The sequence below is a fragment of the Nannospalax galili genome, unplaced genomic scaffold (genome assembly GCF_000622305.1).
Source record: "Nannospalax galili isolate Female #2095 unplaced genomic scaffold, S.galili_v1.0 scaffold1534, whole genome shotgun sequence".
Lineage (NCBI taxonomy): Eukaryota > Metazoa > Chordata > Mammalia > Rodentia > Spalacidae > Nannospalax > Nannospalax galili.
The window spans coordinates 510307-532416 of record NW_008333781.1 but is presented as its reverse complement, the minus strand read 5'-3'; the positions used below and the strand labels follow the sequence as shown (position 1 = coordinate 532416).

Here is a 22110-nt window from a genome sequence, read left to right as displayed (position 1 = left end):
CTCCAGTTCTCTGCAAGAGCAATACATGCTCTTAACTACTAAGTCATCTCTCCAGCTCTTCTCAGTTTTATCTTTATAGATGGGAGAGAAATATAGGCACTTGAGAATAGTTGGGTAGATTCAGAATATCTAAGGAGTTCATATTAGCTGTTTGACCTTGAGAAACTCAGTTAACTGCACTGAGCCAATTCAGTTCAATTTTATCTCAAATGGCAAGTCTTATAATATTACATCTGATTTGCTTCCCAGCAGGCTGGTAGTAGGTGTCATGCAAAATAATGGAACATTTGATAAGCCATATAAAATGCCATACACCTTTGAGGCCTCTTTATTTTACAGGGTTTTTTTTGAGACAGAGTCTCATTTTGTTGGACATGCTGGCCTTCAAGTTGTCATTTGCTTCAGTCTCCCAAGTATCTGGGATTATAGGCATGTGCCACCACACCTTGCTTATTTAAAATCTTAATGCAGTCTTTTTAACTGACAAATACAAATAATTATGGATATTTAAAATATGCATATATGCATAAATAACTGATTGGGGCCTGCGTATCACTTTTTTTTCAGAAAATGTTATTTATATAATGATAGTCTCAAATATCATATCATTAAAAATTGCAACCATTTATCTTATGTGGCTGTCTTAACATTAATTTATATTTATAAACCACTAAAGTACATTTTTAAAATGATGAATAATCCTTAAATATATAGCAATATGTTTATCTTGTTCAGTGCTATATTCATGAACCCTAAGACTGTACTGTACAAGGCCTGTTGGTGGTGCTGGGAAGACACACACAATCTGTAGCATCTAATTCCTAAGGCAAAAATTAGTTATATGCTGTTGCTCAGTGACAAAGACTTGCTTGATATTACTGTCTTGTGTATACCCCTTTACTGCTCAAGTCTCTTTGCTAAAATGCTTTAATTATAGCCCAATTAGATTTGATGGTAAAATAGTTGGTTGCACTTTGAGGGCATGTTTTCCTGTGTTACACAGAGCTCTATTATTTGGAAGCTTCATCAAGTACTCTTTTTTATGTATATTTTTATTCAGTTTTGTGCATTTCATTCATATAATAAATCTTAAATAAATTTAGACCTCCCCTCTATCCACACATCCCATAGTCTTGCATTCTGTCATATATGTTAAATCCTATCTGGTCAACATTTGTACCCACATATCCCTCAGTGCAAATTCATCCACTGGCTGTGGGGACCTAAAAGCCCCACCTTGCATAGGTCCGAAAGGAAGTTACTGGGGGCACAGCCTGGCTTGCTTTGAAAGTCTGAAGAATACTTCAGCACTGCCGAGGAGTACATGATCAGCTTGTGACCATCCTTAAGATACACCCTCAAGGGGGGAGGGGGGAGTTCCAGGTGCCTTTATAAGCCTTGTAACACCTGCAATAAAATGAGCCCCAGCTTGGCTAGGCTCCCCGTTGCGTCTGAGTGTCCCCGGGTAATGGGGGCGGTGTGGGCTGGCAAATGGCGTGCTTACTCATCCCCAATCCTCACCTCACCGGGGGTCGCGGGTTCGAACCCCCGGAAACTGGAGTCTACTAAGTCTATCTAGAATTACTCCTTTAAAGAAGATCTGCTCTCCCTTACCCCTCAGTATTCAGTTGCTAATAGTTCGTCAGGTAAGGTTGGAGGCTGATGCCCATTTTCCCAGTTCTATGCTGCATTTTTATCTGATTGAGTCAGCATGGGTCTTGTACATGCTGTTACCTTTGTTGCAAGTTCATATGAGCAAGTTCCTAGAGGCCTGAAATCCTCTATTTCCTTGTGTTCATGCACCAACCCTGGCTCTTATAATCTTTCCACCTCCTCTTTTGAAATGATCCCTGAGCCATGAGTGGGTGATGTTTAACATAGCTATCCAGGGACACACACTCTACTTTTATTCTCTAAAGTGTTATGACCTACTGTGTACATCACATTTTACTGGTGTGAGTTGACAGATGTTTTAGTATTCTCTCTACTTCCTGTTCCCCTATGTTCCATGAGCCTTAGAGGCTCCACTGTAAATGTGTCAGCTCTCTCAAACATATAATCTCTGTGTATGATCAGTTGTGGAACTCTGTAATAGCCAACATCTCATCTTTGATGAGTAGTGACTGGTATATGTGTCTGAAAATATAAGGATCCATATTTAACATTCAGTAAGGAATTACTTTTGTCTAGAGATATGACAAAATAGGGTTTTCTATAGAATCTATGACCTCTCCAGCCATGTGTATTTGGCTGTGTTTACAGTGCCACTCATGAGTTCACTCCCACTGAGAGGGTTTTAAGTCCAATTAGATAGCTGTTGATCACCCCCACATAACAATGCCACTACTGCATGAATAGAGATAGTTTGCTGTGCCAATCATTGTGGTTATTAGGTCCAAACCATTGTGTAGGTTGGACCATAGTATCCTCTAGAACTGAAAGCTAGTTTTCAGGGAGGTTTCCAGGTCGGTTCCAGCTCCATTGCTCCAAGTTCTATGTCCAAAATATGTTTTGTCTTCATCAATAGTGTCTTCCCTTCAAGTTCTGGGAGGTAATTAAGGGCTGTTACAATGGCCTGTGTTATTTTGGTAGTCTCTTGGACTACCTGGACTAACAACTCGAAGAGAAGTTTCTCCTGTCTGGCACTGTGTTTCTTGTTATATAGCCTTCAGCTATACATGTGCACTTATGTTCATATTTTGTGTGTGAATTTTTCAGGGGGTTTTTGAGTACTTAGTGCTCTTTGCTTTGATAATTAATTCACTCAGAAGCATTTCTTATTAGTGTTTAAGTAGACATTTGTGAAAGGTTGCTTGTTGATAATAGTGGTAAACTTTATAACTTTAGATTAATGCAAAACAATGTGTTTTATTTCATTGTAATTTAATGTTTGTGAATAAGGGCTATCATTAACTGATTGTTCTCTTTCATCTATGTGTATTTAAAAGTACAAACACTTATGAAATGAAATATTCCTGGCTTGGTCCTCAGAGTGAGCATTACTCAGGATTTTCAGAAGATACTGGCCAAACTATTCATAGAACACTCAAAAGAGAGAGTGTGTGTATATGCATGCCTGAGTACATTTACTTGAGAAACCAAAGGGCCTTTGGCTTATTTGGAAAAGAATGATTAGAGCAAACAACCTGAGTTATCTCCTTGAAACCTATACTCTGACTATAATTGTCCCTCATCCATAGAGGATTAGTTCCTGAAATCCCTAAACCCCATATCCAAATCTTGAATGCTTAAGTCTTTCATATACATTGGCATAAAGTTTGTACAGAGCCTGCACATTTCCTCCTCCTAGATACTGGTAATTATCTCTAGGTTACCTATGATACCTGATACAATGTACATGTTGTGGAAATAGTTATATATTGTGTTTTTTAGGCACTAGTAAAAGGGAGCATCTAAAAATTTTTAAAAACAGAGACAGTTCCCCATTCTTTGAAATATTTTTAATTCACAAATTATTGAATCTGTTGATGTGGAACCTATGGAAATTGATGTCCAACTACAATTTGATACAAGTAGCAAGACTCAGATGATTCTGTGATCCAAGGAATATGAGAACATTATAGGCTGGGTTGACAGAGATACTGCTGGGCTAATGCTTGCCCTTAGAAAACATGCCTGTGACTTTTATCTTCTTGGATAATGGTATTGTTATTGGTTGGCATAGAAAGATCATCAAGACAATGTCTAATTCAGGAATTTTTTCACACTTCAGCATTCATCAAAATCACCTAGATAAATTAAAACACAGTATACTGGACCCACTCCAGAATTTGTGTTTCAATGGGCCTAGGGTAGGTCCAGATAATTGCATTTTCAACATGCTTCCAGGAAATACTAATACTTCTAGTTTAGAGGGCTGACTCTTTCAGAAACATTGTTGTCAGGAACAAATTAATAGATAAGTGAATGAATGAGTGGATGAGATCTCTTGTGCCAAATCACATTTCTTCCATTCTATAATGTACAGCAGTATTTATGGTAAAGGAGAATGGGTAACTCCCTCGATTCTTGCTAAATTTTAGAGTAGAGGAGGACATGCAGATTACCCTCCTTCAACCTGCAGAGCATGAATTTCACTTTGTACTGGGCTTATTATGACCCCAGATTTTCATAGTCCTAACCGATCTTGCGGACAAGGAAAGAACCCAGGCCCCAAACAACACAAGTCAGTTTTAATTAACTCTTTCTTGTGTTGGAACCCTCAGAAAGAGATAATATGTGGCTATGGAGACCATGCATGCCACACAGCCCAGAATAGCTTGATTTCACATATTCTGTTCTTCATTCCTATAAATATAATTGCCAGACCATGTCCTGCTTCTGAGTTCAGAAAATAGCATTCCCATATGCATGGCCTAGGGGCCCTGGGAAACCAAAAGCAATTCTTTGCTTCTTTTTCTTTAGATTATGGGAGCCAGGCTCATAAAGAGGGCTAAAGAATTGGGAAAAATCTAAACATTTGAGAGCATGAGAGCAGCATTAAACTGCTTGTTGCTATTTTTTTAAAGGTGTTTCAGTTATCCTTGTCAGGATCTTGGAATTTTACAAAGAGAATTCTGAGTGTTGGGAGGACCTGAATTTGGACCTTCAGTTGTCTCTGTTTCTTCCTCTTCCCACCCTTGGAAAGACTACTCCAAAGAAGAATATTCCATAGCCTTCATTGACCTACCACTCCTCTCCACCTAATATTTATCTGCTTCTCCTGGCAGGAAATTCTTTGTTCTTGCTAACATCATCAGTCCTTCTTTTTACAATATCAATTTCTTTTCCTTTGCTCTGTTTTCAATAAAAACTGAGAACAGTTGGTCTGTATCCTTTAAATCCTTTATGTGCCTAAAAGTCATGTTAAATCATCCTTCCAGTCTAGTTTTAACCAGTCTTACAGCACCTTTATCTTTCCCACACAAGTCTGACTTGCCAACTGTTTAATCATCTTTGCCATAGGAAAGTGACTCAGGCAATCTAGGCAGACAGTGCAGCAAAGCCTAAAACTTTATGGCTTGTGGTAATAGGCATGCTAAATGTTTAGTGGAGACTATTTTTCAAGCACACAATTGTGAGCAATTTAAGGTGAACTGAACATGGAACCCATTTCCTTCCTAGCTCCCCCAACAGGGCCTCTTCTTAGCAGCTGAAATGAGTTAGCTGCAATCAGTGCAACTAGGAATCTTGTGGTTTCTGCCCTTCCCTCCTGCTGGTTCTATGGCAGCTGGTCTCTTTAAATGAGCTTTCTCCCTAGTTTAGCCAGTAAGTGGGATTTTGGCGTTGGTTAGACAAAGAGTCTAGGCATCACTTTTGTCAAAGGATAGGAATTTGCTAGTGATGAAGCCCCACTGGAGATTTTAATAGAAATTGAGGAGGACACGAGTGAACAGAGATTGATAAGAACAATCAGACCCGTAATCTAATGCATCTCACAGCTGTACATAGTGTTTTCTCAAGTTTATAAAGGGCTTTTCTGGCCTTTGTGTACTTGACCTTTTCCTGTTGTCCCAACTCAGTCAAAGTGATGGTAGGAATCTGTGGCACAATCCTAGTTTTAGGGTCAGTGATGTTTCTAAAATAGAAGAGGGAAAATTGTTTCATACTGGGATTTTCTTTGTCAGGCAGCTCAACTGCCCATGGTTGGATGTGTTCCTAGGTTTCATTGAGGCTCAGAAGGGCTGCTGTTCTTGGGCCAGGGCCTGTGCCAACTGGGATGATTTGGTTCTAGATGATGGCACTACTGAGGAAATGGAGAGGGCTAACTGACATTTGTTCTCTTCTAATCCTTTCTTTGTTGGCACTTCTGTTTTAATCAAATCATAAAGCTCTTCTCTTCATTATTGCTAACCAAGCAATTTGTCTCTGCAGAACTACAGAAGCTGTTAATATGTCATGGCACATAGAAGAAGAGGAAAGAAAAAGAGATGAGGGAGGGGAACTCTTTGGCATTTGTAAGAGAGTGTCATTGAAGGCTTCACAGATTCACTCAGATAGGAACAGTAATCATCATGGTGTGGGAGTGGGGAGAGCAGTTTGATTGAAGCATTAGCTTTGGGCCAAGGCAAATTGCCAGAGAACCGTTAAACTCTGTATAATTCCATATAATTCACAGCAGCCACAAGTAATTTAGATCAGACCTGACAAAACTTCACTATCACTTATTGCCCATTAGTGCTGCATGCACACTATGGATATCAGACTTTTGTTGTTGCTGTTGTTATATCATGGTGGCCATCTTTTCCAAACCCCAAATCAGGAAACCTGGCTGACAAAGGATTATTTTCTAACCTGTGACTTTGTTTATATGAATAGCCTCACAAGGGTATAAATATGAAAATCACAAAGGCATAAAAATCTAAACCCACTAAACAAATAGCCTCTGAACAGGAATGATTGTCACATGAAATAAGATCAGGGCAAACTCTCATTCCAACGTTAGAGACCGCCCCCCCCTTACAACATTTTAGGGGTCTAAAAGAACTGGTGAAGCACTAAGTTAACTTAGAATCTGGTTTATGCCCATGGTTAGGATTTGCTCTTAAATGTTTTCAGGGATAGTAGACTGAAAGGGCCTGTTGAAATATCTGCACACAAGAAGCTAGAGTAAATGTTGCTTTGAATTTCCAGATGCCGGGAGTAGTTAAATCTTCTAGTGTTCATGGACAGTTCAAGGCTTATATGTGTGATACATTAATACCCTACGTCTTGGAATGTTTAAAACTAAGGAGAACTAGGCGTGGTGGCACATAACTTGTATCACAGCACTAGGGAGGCAGAGGCAGGCAGATCTCTTTGAGTTCCAGGCCAGCCTAGGCTACAGGGAGCCCCTGTCTCAAAAAGACCAAAAAAAAAAATCTAAGGAGAACTGTATGGGCATAAAGTATTATTGCAGTGCACCTATGTTCTTAAAGACTTCATTCCTTACAGTAAATTAGTAATCTATCATTTACCCTTGGACACTTCATGACAAATATACTTTATGACAAATAAGGGCTATTTAGATCAAAGGTAATTCTGGAATATTCTGAACCAATAATAGCAATCTTATATAAAAAGTTTAAACCTCTTTAGTAGAAACATTTTGGATTGCTACTTGCTTGTTAAGGATTACAAATAACAGTATATCTATGGAAAACAAATAGGCTTTGTCACAACTTTATAAAAGGAAGTGTCTCAGACTTAATAGGTGCTCTATCTTGAGCAAATAATGTAACATCCCTGAACACCAGTTAGACGGTCAATAAAGTGAAAATAAGATTGTATATGTTAGAATCAGGCAAACAGATGGAGTGATATCCTGCAATCCCTTCTAATTTAAACAAATGTTTATTGAATAACTGCAAAGTGCTCTACACAGATTTGTCTTCTTTGATGCCAGCAATAGAGATGTAAAAAGGAAATGGTTATCTTTCCCACTTCAATGTAAATATTGTGACAGAAAGTTAATATATTTAAAAATAGATAAGGTGGTATAAACCACTGATGACTTTTATGATACAGGTTATGTGACAGAAAGTGAAAAATTAAGATGGGGAAGAGAGAGAAGGTCAGGGAAAGTCATCTCTGAGGAGCCAAGAATTGAGCTGATGCCTGAATGATGAGAAGAGTTAAATAAGGATCTAGTCAAAGAATATTCTCAGCCTAGACAACAGCAAAGGCAAAGTTCCAAGGCTTGACTTCTTTGAAGAACAGAAAGTTTTGTATGATGTCTGTGTGTGTGTGTGTGTGTGTTGTATGAAATGAGCTCAGTAAGATGTGCATAGCTGGATCATTTTGAATTCCTCATCTTCTGCTATTTACAATGTAACAATCAACTCTTAGTCTGTCTGATTTAGTGAACGTGAATGCCAGATGTTAATGGTAAGTTGAAGTTTACCCATATGAGACCAAGGAAGATGTACTGGGGGCAGGGGACAAGTGCTAAAAGGACATGGGGAAGGACAAAGAAAACAGCGCCATCTCAAATGCATTAGCAGAGAAGTGAGAGAGAAGTGGTAGGGTGGCTAAGGAGGGTTGGACAATGTATTTGTTTGAGGGGGAATTATAAAAAAAGCACCACAGAGACCTTGCCTATGAACTGAAATCTTTAGCAAGAGCAGCAAGTGCTCTTAATAAATGGGCCATCTCTCCAATCCATGGTTTTAATTGTGTATATTCATGTTTATCTGTGTGTGGGTATGTACATGTGATCACAGGTGGCTGTGCAGGACAGAAGAGGTTGTCAGATCTCCTGAAGTTGGAGTTTCAGGCAGTTTGATCTACTGGGTATGAGTACTGGGGTCATCTGCAAGAGCAGTAACTGCTCTTAACAACTAAGAAATCTCTTTAGCCCCACTGATTAGTTTTTAGTGTTCTTGACCTTTGTATAATATGGAATCACATAATAGACTGGATACTTTCATTCACCATAATATTCTTCATATTCATGCATTTTGTTACTGTGTTGTATCCATTTTGTGTAAACACATATTTGGATGGACATCTAGGCTGTTCCTAATTTCCATCTGTTGTGAATAAAGTTTCTGTGAATAAAACAAATCTTTTATAAACACATACACTTCTTTCTCTTGGGTATCCCTAGATATGTAATTGTTGGATGTGGGAGATTCCAGAGAGGTTGTATAATTATACAGTCCTGCTAGCAATATGGAGAGTTCAAATAACTTTTCATTCTTACGCATAGCTAGTCTTTTCATTCTTTGATCATAGGTACTCTGGAGTATATGTGGGGATATTTTTCTGTGATTTAAGACTATATATCTTTGGTCAAAAATTATATTGAGCACATTTTCATATGTTTATTAGCATTTGGCTATCTTTTTTAGTAGAGTGCTTACTCGGGTCTTTTACTAATTTATTTGTTAATTGGCAGTTTGTTACAGATTTTCAGTATTCTAAATATATAAAATACTCTAGTCTTCTGATAATTTTGTCCTTTGTCAGATGTGTTATGAATATGTGTCTCAGCTTATAGTATCTTTTCACTTTAATGTCACCTTTGATGAAAAACATTTTTTTGGTTTCTTTTGTGGTTTCTGAGTTTTGCATTCTGACCAAGGAATGTTTCCCCGCTTCCATGTCACGAAGATGTATTTCTGTATCCTCTAAAATGCTTATATTTTAACTCTCTAGGTCTGTGATCTATGTTTCTAGCAAAATTTACATCTTCCAGTAGCATTAATATCAGCAGAAGACTTCAGTGTAAATAAATGGCTTGAATTTATAAAGTATAAATAGGACCCTAGTGAACATGGTTGGCTAATAATCGAATAAATTCTGGGTTTATTCTAGTGCAGTCATGTGTGTCTCATCTTACCTGGCCCACAGAGGAAGCAGAAGCAAAAACTATTTCACCTTTGCTTGCTGATGTACAGACAGTGCTTTAAAATCCCTTACCATGTAGTTTCCTTATCACTGAATTCCTAGAGCTGAGCTTGACTCTGAACTGGCTTGAGATTTGGCAAAAATGCTTAGAATTTCACTTACAGAAATTTACTGAGTCAAACCTCTGAAGTACTTTGTTGTGAGGCTTAGTAAACTAGATGGTAATTAAGCAGCTGGGGAAAGCAGTGCTGTCTATAGGGATGGATGATGATATGGAGTACAGCAGAATTCCATTGGTCAGGGTAGTCCTTGGGCCTGATCCATAGAACTTTGCATTCTGCAGCCGCTCCTTGTAAGATCTTGGCATCAGCTCCCTTAGCTGGTAGAGGACAAGAATGGATTCTCCATTGGTGTCAGTTTCCTCATTCTAGCTACACATATATGGTGGGCTATTACTCTGAATCAGGACTACTTACGTATTTTAAGCTGACTCTTGGTTTGGAATTCTCATCTATGTAAAAGATAGGTTTTTGTTTTTTGATTGTCTTTAGGAAAACTGAGATGAAGGAAGGAAAATGGACCTGGGTACAAAAGGTTTTTGTTTTGCTTTGTTTTCTCCTAGACTGCTTTGGGATTTGAGAGGGCTGTGAGAGATAAGTTAAGGTAGTCAGTATGTGTAACCTAGAACCAGAATGTTTAAAGCCATCACAAAGAGATTGCAGCTGCTTCAAAGCTCACATCATCTCTCTTCAGCACATCCTGATTAATCTCTCTTGGCACAAAGAGAGCCTACCAAATACTAACAGTGAAAAGAGGAAAGATTGGAAATAGACTAAAATCTGAAGTTTGCTCACGATTTCATATGAAGTTTCGGAAAGAGCAAGGACTTTACCTATTCCTAATACCTGAATTTGCCAAAGCCAGCTTATCTTCATCTCTATATTTCATTCTATTGGTTTCCTAGAACATAACAGAGTGCCGAACAGGTGTTTAAAGGGTCATTAAAAACTTGGAAGTCTTTCAAAGATGCTATAAAAAGATTTTCAGAGGAAATATATGTATATCCATGTGGCCACCGCTGCAGCTGCCCCTCCACTCTCCCGGTGCTGTCTCCGGGAGCCGCTCCTCCGCTCGCACTGGCGCCGCCTGCTGGGCACCACCTCCGATTATCGCATGGGTGCCTCCCTTCACTCCTCGCTGAGGCCCCAAGCTGTGGCCTCTCTTCCACTCACTCGGCACTGAGGCAGCTCTTCTGCTCACTGCAGCGCTGAAGCTGCTCTTCTGTTCCCGCTGAGGCTGCTCTTCTGAAGCCGCTCTTCTGCTCGCCCGGTGCTGCCTTCGATCGTCGCTACTTCTGCCCGGTCCCGGACCCCAGGGCTGGTGAGGAGACTGTGTCAGCGGAGCCGCATTCAGACACAGGAGACCAGGTTCGGTGTCGCAGATCTAGTTTATTGCAGAAGGGCACAAGCTTATATAGGGGTAGGGGTCCAATCAAGAAGTTACAACTCAGATCTTTAGCAGGGATGTGTCCTGTCATGACATCCCGAGTCAGACACCTTATTAGCATGATAGGTTTCAGGTTATTTAGGTTCCGGTGTCTGTACAGGGCCTGGATTCCTGGGAACCACATGACCCAGGCTGTCTAAGTGTTGCAATTTAGAATCTCAAGGGTGGTGAGTGGTGAGCTCTAAGCATCAGTCTCATGATCTGCCAATGGGAGCAATGTCACAAGGCATTCCTTGTGGCTCCAGTGGTTGGGCCATTGCCTCAGGCCTGTTGTATAGCTGTCATTAAGACTTTCACCCTAGGCTTAAGCCTGTCTCCCACATATCCACATGTATGTATACACACATATACACATACACACACATACACAAACAGTAGGACTACTACATTCTGGGTTGATCCTTTGTGTTCAGCTTTAAATAGGACACCTATATCACCCATTCTTTCCTCCCAAGATTCAGGGATCACTGTGGAAGAGAAGGTAGAAAGATAGTAAAAGCCCAGTGTTGTAGATGAATATAAAAAAGTGATATTATCTGGATATCACAGGGCAGTTGCACATATAAACCCACATATGCTTGTGACAGCATGCACAAGACCTGTGCAAGCTCAAGCCAGACAAAAATCCAGCATAGATAGGGGAGGTAGGCAAGAAGCCACAGCCCTAGCTGAGGATCTATTGGCAATTGATAGTTTTCTAGGAACTGTGAGACCTGATAGGTTGACCAGACTCAACGGGATAGATCAAAACCCAAGAGTGTTTGGTAGCACAGATGAAATTTGATAGGCCTTAAGAAAAGAAAAAATAATAAATAGAAAACATGAAGTTGGGAAGGGGTAGTAGGGAGGTAGAGATGAGGGAAGGGGTCTGAATGTGATCAAAATACATTGTATGAAATTCTTGATGAATCAATAAAAAAAACCCAATGATTCTATTTTGCAGAACAGTTTTAGGAATAGACTTAGGTGTAAATCCATCTAGTGGGGACTTTTCTTTGTGGGGAGACTTTTCATGGAAATTTTGATCCCATTCCTCATTATGAATCTGTTTAAGTTGTTTATATCATCTTGACTTAATTTTGGTAGGTTATTTGTGTCTAAGAATCTGTCCAATTATTTTGAAATTTCCAAGTATGAAATATAGCTTTTCAAAGTATTTTTAGTGGTCTTCTGGATTTCATTGAAATCTGTTGTGATATCCTTTTTAAATTGTAATTTTATTAATTTGGATCTCATCTCTCTTTTGTTACTTTGGCAAAGGCTTTGTCAATCTTATTTATTTTTTAAAAGAACCAAATCTTTGATTGATTTTACATATTGTTCATTTAGCCTCTATTTCATTAATTTCTCCCTGATCCTTATTATTTCTTAATAACTATTGATTTGAGTTTTGGCTTATGCTTATTTTTCTAAAACCTTGAACTTCATCATTAGGATATTGATGTGAGATTTGTATAACATTTTAAAAAATGTAAGCACTCATAGCTATAAAATTTGCTCTTAGAATTGCCTTCACTGTATCCCAAAGGTAAGTTGTGTATTCATTCATTTAGTTCTATGAATTTTTAAATTTCTCCTGATTTTGGTCATTGATTCTTTGCTTAGTCAAGAATATATTGTTCAGTCTCTAAGGATCTTTGTAGAGTCTGAGTATCTTTTGCTGATTTTACTTTTATCTCAATTTGATTTGATAAAATATAAGAATTAATTTCCAGGCCTGAAGAGGTGGCTCAGCAGTTAAGAACACTGACTGTTCTTGCAGAAGACCTGGGTTTGAATCCCAGCACCCACATGGCAGCTAACAACTGTCCATAGCTCCAGTTCCAGGGGATCCGACAGCCTCTTCTGTCCTCCACAGACATTGCATGACATGGGTGCACTTACCTACATGCAGGCATTACACTCATACACATAAAATTTAAAAAAAATATTAAAAAAGAAGTAATTTTCATTTTTTAAAATACTTGTTGAGACTTGTTTGGGAGATGGTGAGGTCGCTCAGCATTCAAGATTATGCAGTGCTCTTGCAGAGGACTGGAGTTAAATTCCAATCTCCTATGTCTGGCTGCTCACAACCACTTGTAACTCAAGCTCCTCTGGCCTCTGAGACACCCACCCAAATATGCACATACCCATTCACACATATATACACATACATAAATTGAAAAGTAAATCTTTAAAAAATCATTGTGTGCTATTATGTGGTATATTTTATAGAAAGCTCTATAAACTGCCAAGAAGAATGTATTAAGTTTCTGTTGGATGGAATGGTTTGTAGTTGTCTATTAAGTCCACTTGATCTATAATGTAGTTTAAATCTTAAATTTCTTTAAGTTTGGATGACTTATTTGAGAATTTGCCCACTATAATTGTACCAGAACATCATCTTTTATGCCCATTAGAATTTATTTTATAGAATTGGGGACCCCAACATGCATATATATAATTATTATACCTTTTTAAATGAATTTTGTTCCCTTTATTAATATGTAATGGCCTTTATCTCTTCTAATTTTAATTTGAACTCTACTTTATCAGATATCAGAATAGGTACACCAGCTTGTTTTTTACTTTTCACTTTTTGATTGACTTCCATTCTTTGGTTATGTCTTTGGGTGTCTTTGGTAGTAAAGTGTTTCTTAAGAAGCAGCAGTAATTCTATATAGTTTTTTTTTTAAATCCAGTGAGCCCCTCTGTGTCTCTTCTTTCATATGTTAATGCCATTTATATTCATAATTATTATTAAGAGAGAATTATTAATTCCTATGATTTTAATGATTGCATTTCTGGTTACTTGGATTATTGTTTGTTTTTTTCTTTTCATTGTGTTAGTATTAGGGATTTGCTGGTTTACCATGTTAGGCATGATGTGTTCTGTCCTAGCTGTCTTATTTTTATTTATTCCTCTCATGAAATTTATTCTCTCCTGTGTTCTTTTGAATAAGAATTTCTTCTTCTGTGTATAGTATTTAAGTATCTTTTGTAATACTAACTAACTTGATTGCCATCAACAACCTTGACTTAGGATTGTCTTGAAGTCTCCTTATTTCTCCAACAATTTTGAAAAAGCTTTGCCAGATATATCAATCTTGTTTTGGAGTTATATTTACTTTCAGGGCTTGAAATATACCATTCCATTGTTTCCTAACTTTGAAGATCACTGACAAGAGATCTAATGTTATTCTGGTGTTTCTGCCTTTGTGGGTGAGTTGGCATTTTCTCCATCTAGCTTTTAAAACCATTTGCTTTCTATTTTTGATGTAATGGCATATTATAGTATGTTGTGAAAAAGTGCTTCTTCAGTCACACCTATTTGTGTTTCTAAATGCCTCTTGCGTTTAGATGTCTATTTTTCTAGATTTGGAGTACTTCTGCTGTAATATCACTGAATTTTCTGTGTGTTTAGTGTTTAAGTTCCTACTTTTAGCCATGGATTCTGTGGTTTGATCTCTTAATTTTATCCTGGAGTTCTGGGATGTTGTTATCACATTTATTTGTTTTTCCTTATTGATGGGTATAGTATTTCTTTGACATTTTACTTAATCACTGATATTCTTTTTTCTGCTTGGTTGAGCTTATTGGTGATATTTTCTGCTGTGTCTTTTATTTGGCTCTTTGAGTTTTTCATTTCTAATATTTCTATTTGTTTTTTTGTTTTATCCCCAATTCTCAATGTCCTTATTGACTTTTTAAAACATATTGCTGGGGCTGGAGAAATGGCTCAGCAGTTAAGAATACTGAATGTTCCTGCAGAAGACCCGAGTTTGAATCCCAACACCCACATGGCAGCTAACTGTCCATAACTTCAGTTCTAGGGGGTCCGATAGCCTCTTCTGTCCTCCATGGGCATTGCATGACATGGGTGTACTTACCTACATGCAGGCAATACATGCATACACATAAAAATAATAAAAATATTTTTAAAAACATATTGCTGATTTTCTTATCTACCTCAATGGCTTTTTCCTCTGTGTTGCGTACCTTCCTTTCTAACTTTCCTCCTGCTTATTTTTTGTTGTTGTTCCTTCTCTTACTAGGAACACGAACATCTGCTTTATCTTCCATATAAACAAATGTGTGATTTAGCCACCCACCTGGAAGACTAGATTTCAAAGGCCAAAGAATAAATGGAATACATGCCAGATCTCAGGAATCAAGACATGGATTGGGGAGGAGATAAATTAGAAGGGAAGAACCAAAAAGACCAGAAGTCTCCATGAGTAAGGAGTTAGGTATTTACACAGCCCAGTAAATTGCCTGCCTCTGGAAAAGGGCTGGTTTAAGGCTAGTTTCAATCAAATTGAGCCTACCTGATCTAGATCCATCTGAATCTAGGACTGTGCTGGGTAGCAAAAATTTGCTGTGTCTTATTGGAACAACTTGACACATGAAACTGGCATTGAGTATAATACTCAACATATCTGTCTGGAGGAAATTCCTGCTGGTGACTGAAAAGGGACATGGAATACAGAAAGGGGCACAGTCAACCCACAGCTATAGTCCAAGAAATGTCTCTAAAAGAGTGCAGAGAGTGGCAACTAAACAGCAGTAGGAAATGCAAACTGTCTATGCTTTTGCTGCATCAGTAAGCATTTTAGTTTAAAAGGTTTTCATCTTGTGCCTTGGAATAAACAGATGTCTTGTTGGTGTAACTAAATACTAAATTAACCAGAGGCACTACTTAACATCTATACAGATTGAAAGGACAACTTGCTATGAGTTGCCGTAATATGGGTAATTGAGTTGTATGAATACAAAATGTATAAACTAAATTAATACTAATGTACATCAGTTGAGAAAAGTCTATTAGCATTTATTAGTTAGACTCCTGTTTATGGTTCCTTAGCAGCAAAAATCTCTTTCAAATGGCTGGTCCATGTTGAGAGTGCTGCCTGATGCTAAGGGCCTTCCCTGTGTACCAAAGGAATGAATCATTCAAACTGATTTCCTGAAATTCAAGTACAACACTTTAATTTTCCCTTTAATATTTTGTTGTTGTACTTTTTTGAGACAGAGTCTCGTGCAGTTCAGGCTGATATTGAACTCCTGATCCTCTTGCTTCCATCACCGAAGTATTAGGATTACATGTGTGTGTCATTCATTATACCTGGCTTAGTACATTTTTAAAAAATTACAGACAGCAGTGTCTATGAAGTAATAATACTAATGACAATGGAAATACAGTGTAGTCCTAATTAATTTGCGTAGAGTTGTTCCCCATTTGCCAATAATAGTTTCTTTTGTATTGAGTGGTTGATTATGTACTGGAAAAAGGTTATTATAAAATATAAAAAACATATATGTGTTTCTAAATATTTTTCAATGTCACTTGGCTAGACTGTGATTTGTCAGAGCTTAACTATTTTTAATTTGGGGTTAGCAGCAATACATTTAATAAGTCTATGACTCAATTCAGAATTTTAATTTTTTTGATGGACGTTTTTAAAATTCTGAATTAACATTTTCCTTTGAGGCCAAGAGATCCTACTTGACAGTTCCCATAATCTGACCAAACTTAAGCAATATTTTAACTTCCATGATGTGGCCACAGGTTCAGAAAATGAGATAAAAGCCTGAGAGGAAGATAAGAATGAAGTATAAATACAGCCTTACTAAAACCCAGTCCTTAGTTATCCCACTTAGAATCTTCTTTTCCATAAGAATTGTTTGATTTAATCAATCTTACTTCCTATATCTACCATTATTCCCTAAAACACATAATGTGGCTTGGCTGGATTTTTGTTTGACTACATCATCGGAGTGGACATACAACTCTCTTCTGAGTCTAGGAGCTATGAGTTTTGTTCATTTTGGTTTTGTTCATTGCTACCATTTATATTTATTGTCCTGTGCATACTGAAAATGCTCTAAAATACTTGGGGGATGAGTTAATGACAGATGGCATAACCCTTATTATCCTAAATGTAATTAATATTCACCTTTGTGGTAAGTAGAATTTATGTGTTATGTATAAACTTTGCTATAAACCAGGATCTTTGGGGGAATTTTCTGCTTCACTTTTGCCTCTTCTAGTGACTATTGCTTCTCCTTTTGTTATCAGAACCTACTAACCTGAAATCCTTTTTGCCCAGAGTATCTTGGTCACTTTGAGTGTGTAGGCTGTGGTGGAGCAGTAAACACATTCCCAGCTTTTCTGGAATGTCCATTGGTGAGTACTGTGCTAGGTATGTTTTGAAGAGACAAAGAAAAGTAAGCAGCTACTTTGTACCTACTTCATATCTTTAGAATTTACAATTTCATCATAGAATGTTGAGCTGGAGGCCACCTTCAAGGTTTTCAGTGCCATCCCCCCTTATTATAATAATTAGAACTCATATTTACAATGGACTCATAATTCTCAAACAACCTGTGAGGCCGATTCTCTTATTATCTACAATCTACAATTTACACATGAGGCAATTTGGACACAAAAGTTTTAGGTAATATGCTCAGCATCTCTCACCAAGAAGGTAGTAGAGCCAGAATTCGAACTCAAGTTTATCAGATTTCAAAGCCTGCCCAAAGGTAGGAAAAGACTTGCCAAGTCTTAGTGGAGCCCTGTTTTTCTGGCGCTAATTTATGTGCACATTTTGCCATACCATGCGACTGCTTTAGTCACACTGTTGGCTTCCTTCTAAGCCTAAGTTCTCTTTTAGAAGTGCTCTCTCCTCAGATGGATTGTTCATTCTTTCAAGAAGTAAATAACTTATTTCTCTGTTGCCTTCTTTCTCAAGGGCTTGACTAAATTCTGCCTTCAGTAAGAAATGACCTGTGCTCATCTGCTCCTGGAGCTGACTGGAAACATTCCCCAGTCCTATTTGTGTCTCCAAGGTTGGGAGAAGCCAGGAAATAAAATTATGGGGCAGAAGTCCCCTCACCACCTGCTTTCTGTTTTGTTCTCTGCAACACAGATTGAAGATGGAGGCAAGGCAGCCTTGTCCCAGAAGATGAGGACTGGTGATGAGTTGGTGAATATCAATGGGACACCATTGTATGGCTCCCGCCAAGAGGCGCTCATCCTTATCAAAGGCTCTTTCCGGATCCTCAAGCTGATTGTCAGGAGGTAAGGTACAGGCTCAGAGGCCACTGGAACTACTTGATTGGTAATACAACCTCCATAGAGTAGCATCTAGGAGAGAGAGATTTAGTGTGAACAGAATTTTACAGACAACTAAAGCAGAATGAACAAACAGCCTTTGATTCATATCCTGACACTGCCACATACTATTCAGATAAATGTATTTTGCTTTTTCATGACTCAACTTATTTGCTATTTCGAAGACCCAGTGACTTAGTACACACCAAGGGCCCATCTAACCCAGTAGGTTTTCTAGCTCCTTCTTCATAGCCAACAGTCACTTTTCAATCACAGATCAACAGAGATTTAAAGAGATCCTACTGCCAGTCACAGCAGGAACTCTGAAGGCTATCACAAACTCCGGAAATAGAAGCTCTCCCTTTAAGGAGTGTGTAGTCTAACAGGGAAGAAAAGCATGAATGTGACAAAAAAAGTAATATATTTTTTAAAGAAACAATAAAGTGTCACAGGATGATGTATAATTGTCAAATGGATTGTTCAGACATTAATTACTATTAAAGAAAAAAAGAGATTATGTCAGATAGGCTTCATAGGGTTAGAATCGATAAAGGAGGAGGAACTGAGCTAAAGGGTGGGTAGAATTAAAAGCATAAACTGTCAGAAAGGTGGAGATTCTAGCTAAGTGGAGTGACATAAGCAGAAGGAAGGCAAGGACACCACTGGGGTAGTCATTTCAATGCTGCTGCTGAAGCATCTGCCTATTCATATGACTTCTTTTTTTTTTTTTGATGCTGGGGTTTAATCCCAGGGCCTCCAGATGGCAAGTGCTCTTTCATTTGAGCTGTACTCCCTGCTGGTTGGTGGCCTTCCTTTTATTATCCTATTGCATTTCTGTTTTGTGCTTCTAGAACATGGATTCTCCTTTTCTATTGGTTGGTTTCCTTTATGCTATACATATGCTTAACTTTCTCGAACATAGTTATTTTTATTAGGGAAAAAGATTAAAATTATTTTCCCATAATATTTCTCCCTCTGGCTACTTCTCCATTTTCCTCCTTTAGTTTATATTTAGACTCAAAACCAGAGTCTATCCTCACTATATACACTACTCCACGTGCCATTTAGCTTTCGGGTCCCTGCCATCTGATTTTGACCTCTGTAATTCAAGTACAATGACTCTGCCAAAAGTCACAAATTATTTCCTTATTTTCAAAACCAATGGATTATTTTCAGTCTTCATCATATATGATTTATAGAAGCTATTTGATGTGACTGGTCCAGATTATGCCTTCCTAATGTGAAATTCTGACTTTCAAGATACCCTGTTTTCTTATTTCCTATCTTTTTGTCCATGTTTTAACCAGGCTCCTTTATTTCCTGCCATTCCTTAGACTATTTATTCTTTAAATGTTGGTGTTTTCACTAGTTCTCCCCTTTCTAACTTCATTATAATACCATGGAAAATCTCGCTCAGTCCTCTTGCTTCAATTTGTATATCTATATGTGGATAATATTCTTCTATCCAAAACTACATAACCAATTTCCTCTTAGACATTTATACTTAGATATGTCTGTAGCATTTCAAATATATTGTGCTCCAAACTTAATACATCATCATATTCTCCACCAAAGGTTCGATATGCTCAGGCAACTGGGCCAGAAACAGAACTATCTTCAACTTTTCCATTGTTCTCATGTAATATCCAAACAGTCTATCTAAACAGTCTTTCACCCAAAGCAAAAAAGAGCAGTTTGGGGTTATAGGGGTAGATTATACAATACCCCATTGATTTATTATATTATCCTCTGGTTCCTAGTATTAAGCTATACCTGTCCAGATAGAGCTGTCATGTTAAGCAATGCCTTGTACCATATAATAGGTATGTTGTCACTGATTTGGTCTTTTATAAAAGATTTTAATTTTTTAAAATTTTGATGTGCTAGGGAGGCGTTGAGCATGCTAGTCTGGTATTTTGCCAATAATCTATATCACCAGCTTTTGGATTGCTCATGGTTTAGTTTTAAGCAACATTTTAAGAAGGGATCATTTGGTAAGACTTCTTGTTTAGTACCTAATCTATGAATACTACTTTGTTCTGTCACAAGGAAATAGTAATTCCTGGTAGAGTGTCATTATTATGATGATTAAATGATACAACTCATACAACACGACTTTTACATAATGGTTTCTCCCTTCCAAGTACTGACCAGGTCCGACCCTGCTTAGCTTCGAAGATGAAATGAGATCAGGCATGTTCAAAGTGGTATGGCCATAGATACATAATGGTTTCTGAGGGAATTTCAGTCCTGTTCCTTTCTCTATGGTATAATTGAAGCATAATTGGAGTAACTAAACATTGTTAAATGGGTAATACATTAGAAACCACAATGTGCTATGCCATAGTCTACACAGAGTCCGATTTGCTGGGAAACCTTTAGAGTTGGCAAAGATCTTAACAGAAATTATGGCCTCTAGTGAGATGCTAGTTGTATAGAGATGATGACACTTTAAAGGAATTTGGATATTGTCAGCAGTTTCTGAGCTAGTCCACAAAGGAATGTGAGGATTCTGGTCATCATCCCTTGGTGAGCTTCTTACCTTCTTTCCCTCTGCTGTCACTTGGTAGTGGCTATAACTGCAACTTTGAAGATAGTAGGAACCATTGGTTTTCATGGTATGACAAGGTGAACAGCCCTTGAACCTACAGTATCTACCCTTTCAGAAACACCTCCACTTCAACCCTTACTGGTGAAAGTCTTCAGTACATAATTTATGAGGTGATGCTGCCCTCTTGTGGAAAATGTATCCCTCCCTTACGGACTGCATGCTATAGGAAATTCCTTGTTGTTTATTTCAAATTTTTCTTCCAATTTATAAAATAGCTGTCTTATGTCCATAAATTATCACATAAATAAGTATGATGTGCCTGTAGTTTATGAATGTTCAGCCTGGTGTCTGAGACAAAAGTAAAAGATTTTAGTTAATTAAATCATTGACAAAAATCCAGTACTGGGTTGTAGGTCTTTGGCTTACATCCTTTAAAGATGAACATTAAGAGAAGAATTTTCAGAAAATGGCCTATTCTGAAAACCCATTCCAGCTTGTCCTCCTATATTACCCTTTTGTGTGTATTCTTCTGATGATTGAACCCAGTACCTTGCATATGCTAGGGAAGCACTGTATCATTGAGCCACATTCCCCATCCCTATATTACCTTTTAAATGATGGTCAACTAAGTCAGAAATTAGAGTGTCATTGTCAAGTTTCTTCTTGCCCCACACTTCTGCAATCCAAGTAATTTCAAGACGCCAAAAATTATTGACCTGCCTAACCTGCTTAAAAAAATAAAAAAACTTCTGTTGTTCTGTCTTAATTCAATGACTCATGGTTTCTCACCTGTACTATTTTAAGAGCCTCCCCACTGACTTCTCAGCATTCAACTTCACCTCCTTCCGATAAATCCATGCTCTGAACAGACATCTGAGCAGGTCACTTCTCTATTTGAAAATAAAAATCAGAAATAAGAACTGTGTAGTCATATTATTCCTAAAAGATTCATTTTATATTGTTAGAATATTTAACCATATTAAAGATATAGTATAAATAAATCATTTTTTAACAAAAATTATGGTATCTAAATATATGAAGAAAACCTGTTAGTATAAAAAGAAAAATTATAGAAATGTCTGTATGGGAGACTTTGACATAATTTAAGTTTGACAATGAAGAGCACTAAAATGGCCAGGTATAGTGGCACATGCCTTTAATCCCAGCAGAGGCCAACCTGGTCCACATGGCAAGATCCAGGCCACCTAAGGCTACATCTTGAGATCCTTTCTTAAAAAATAGAAAAGTTGGGACAGGGTGTGCTAGAGAAATGGATTAGCTGTTAAGAGCAATAGCTGCTGTTGCAGAGGACCTGGGTTCTGTTCCCAGCACCCACATAGATGCTAACAACCATAACTCCAATTCTAGGTGATCTGACACCATTTTTTAGCCTCTGCAGCTTTGCATGCATGTGGTACACTTACATACATGCAAGCAAAACATTCATACACATAAAACAAAAATATTTTTTAAAAGAACACCAAAATGTAAATGCTTACAAGATTTGAAAACCATAATTAATTAGTTCTTTTTTATGAGTTTTTCCTTTTATTTCCTTTACAAATTGTTTTGAAATTTTTACATTTCAAAGTACAAGAAAGATAAGAGATAAGATAAATTATCTGTG

At 37.7% G+C, this 22110-nt stretch overlaps 1 protein-coding gene across 4 annotated transcripts in view; it reads left to right on the top strand.

The window, feature by feature from the left end:
* The window catches only part of Shroom4 (shroom family member 4), a 314107-nt gene that overhangs the window by 142153 nt on the left and 149844 nt on the right, over positions 1–22110 (top strand). For all 4 annotated transcript variants that reach the window (XM_029561277.1, XM_029561278.1, XM_029561279.1 and 1 more), the window contains one exon: positions 17748–17899. In XM_029561277.1, the coding sequence (XP_029417137.1) occupies positions 17748–17899 (152 nt within the window). The remainder of the gene's footprint in view (positions 1–17747; positions 17900–22110) is intronic.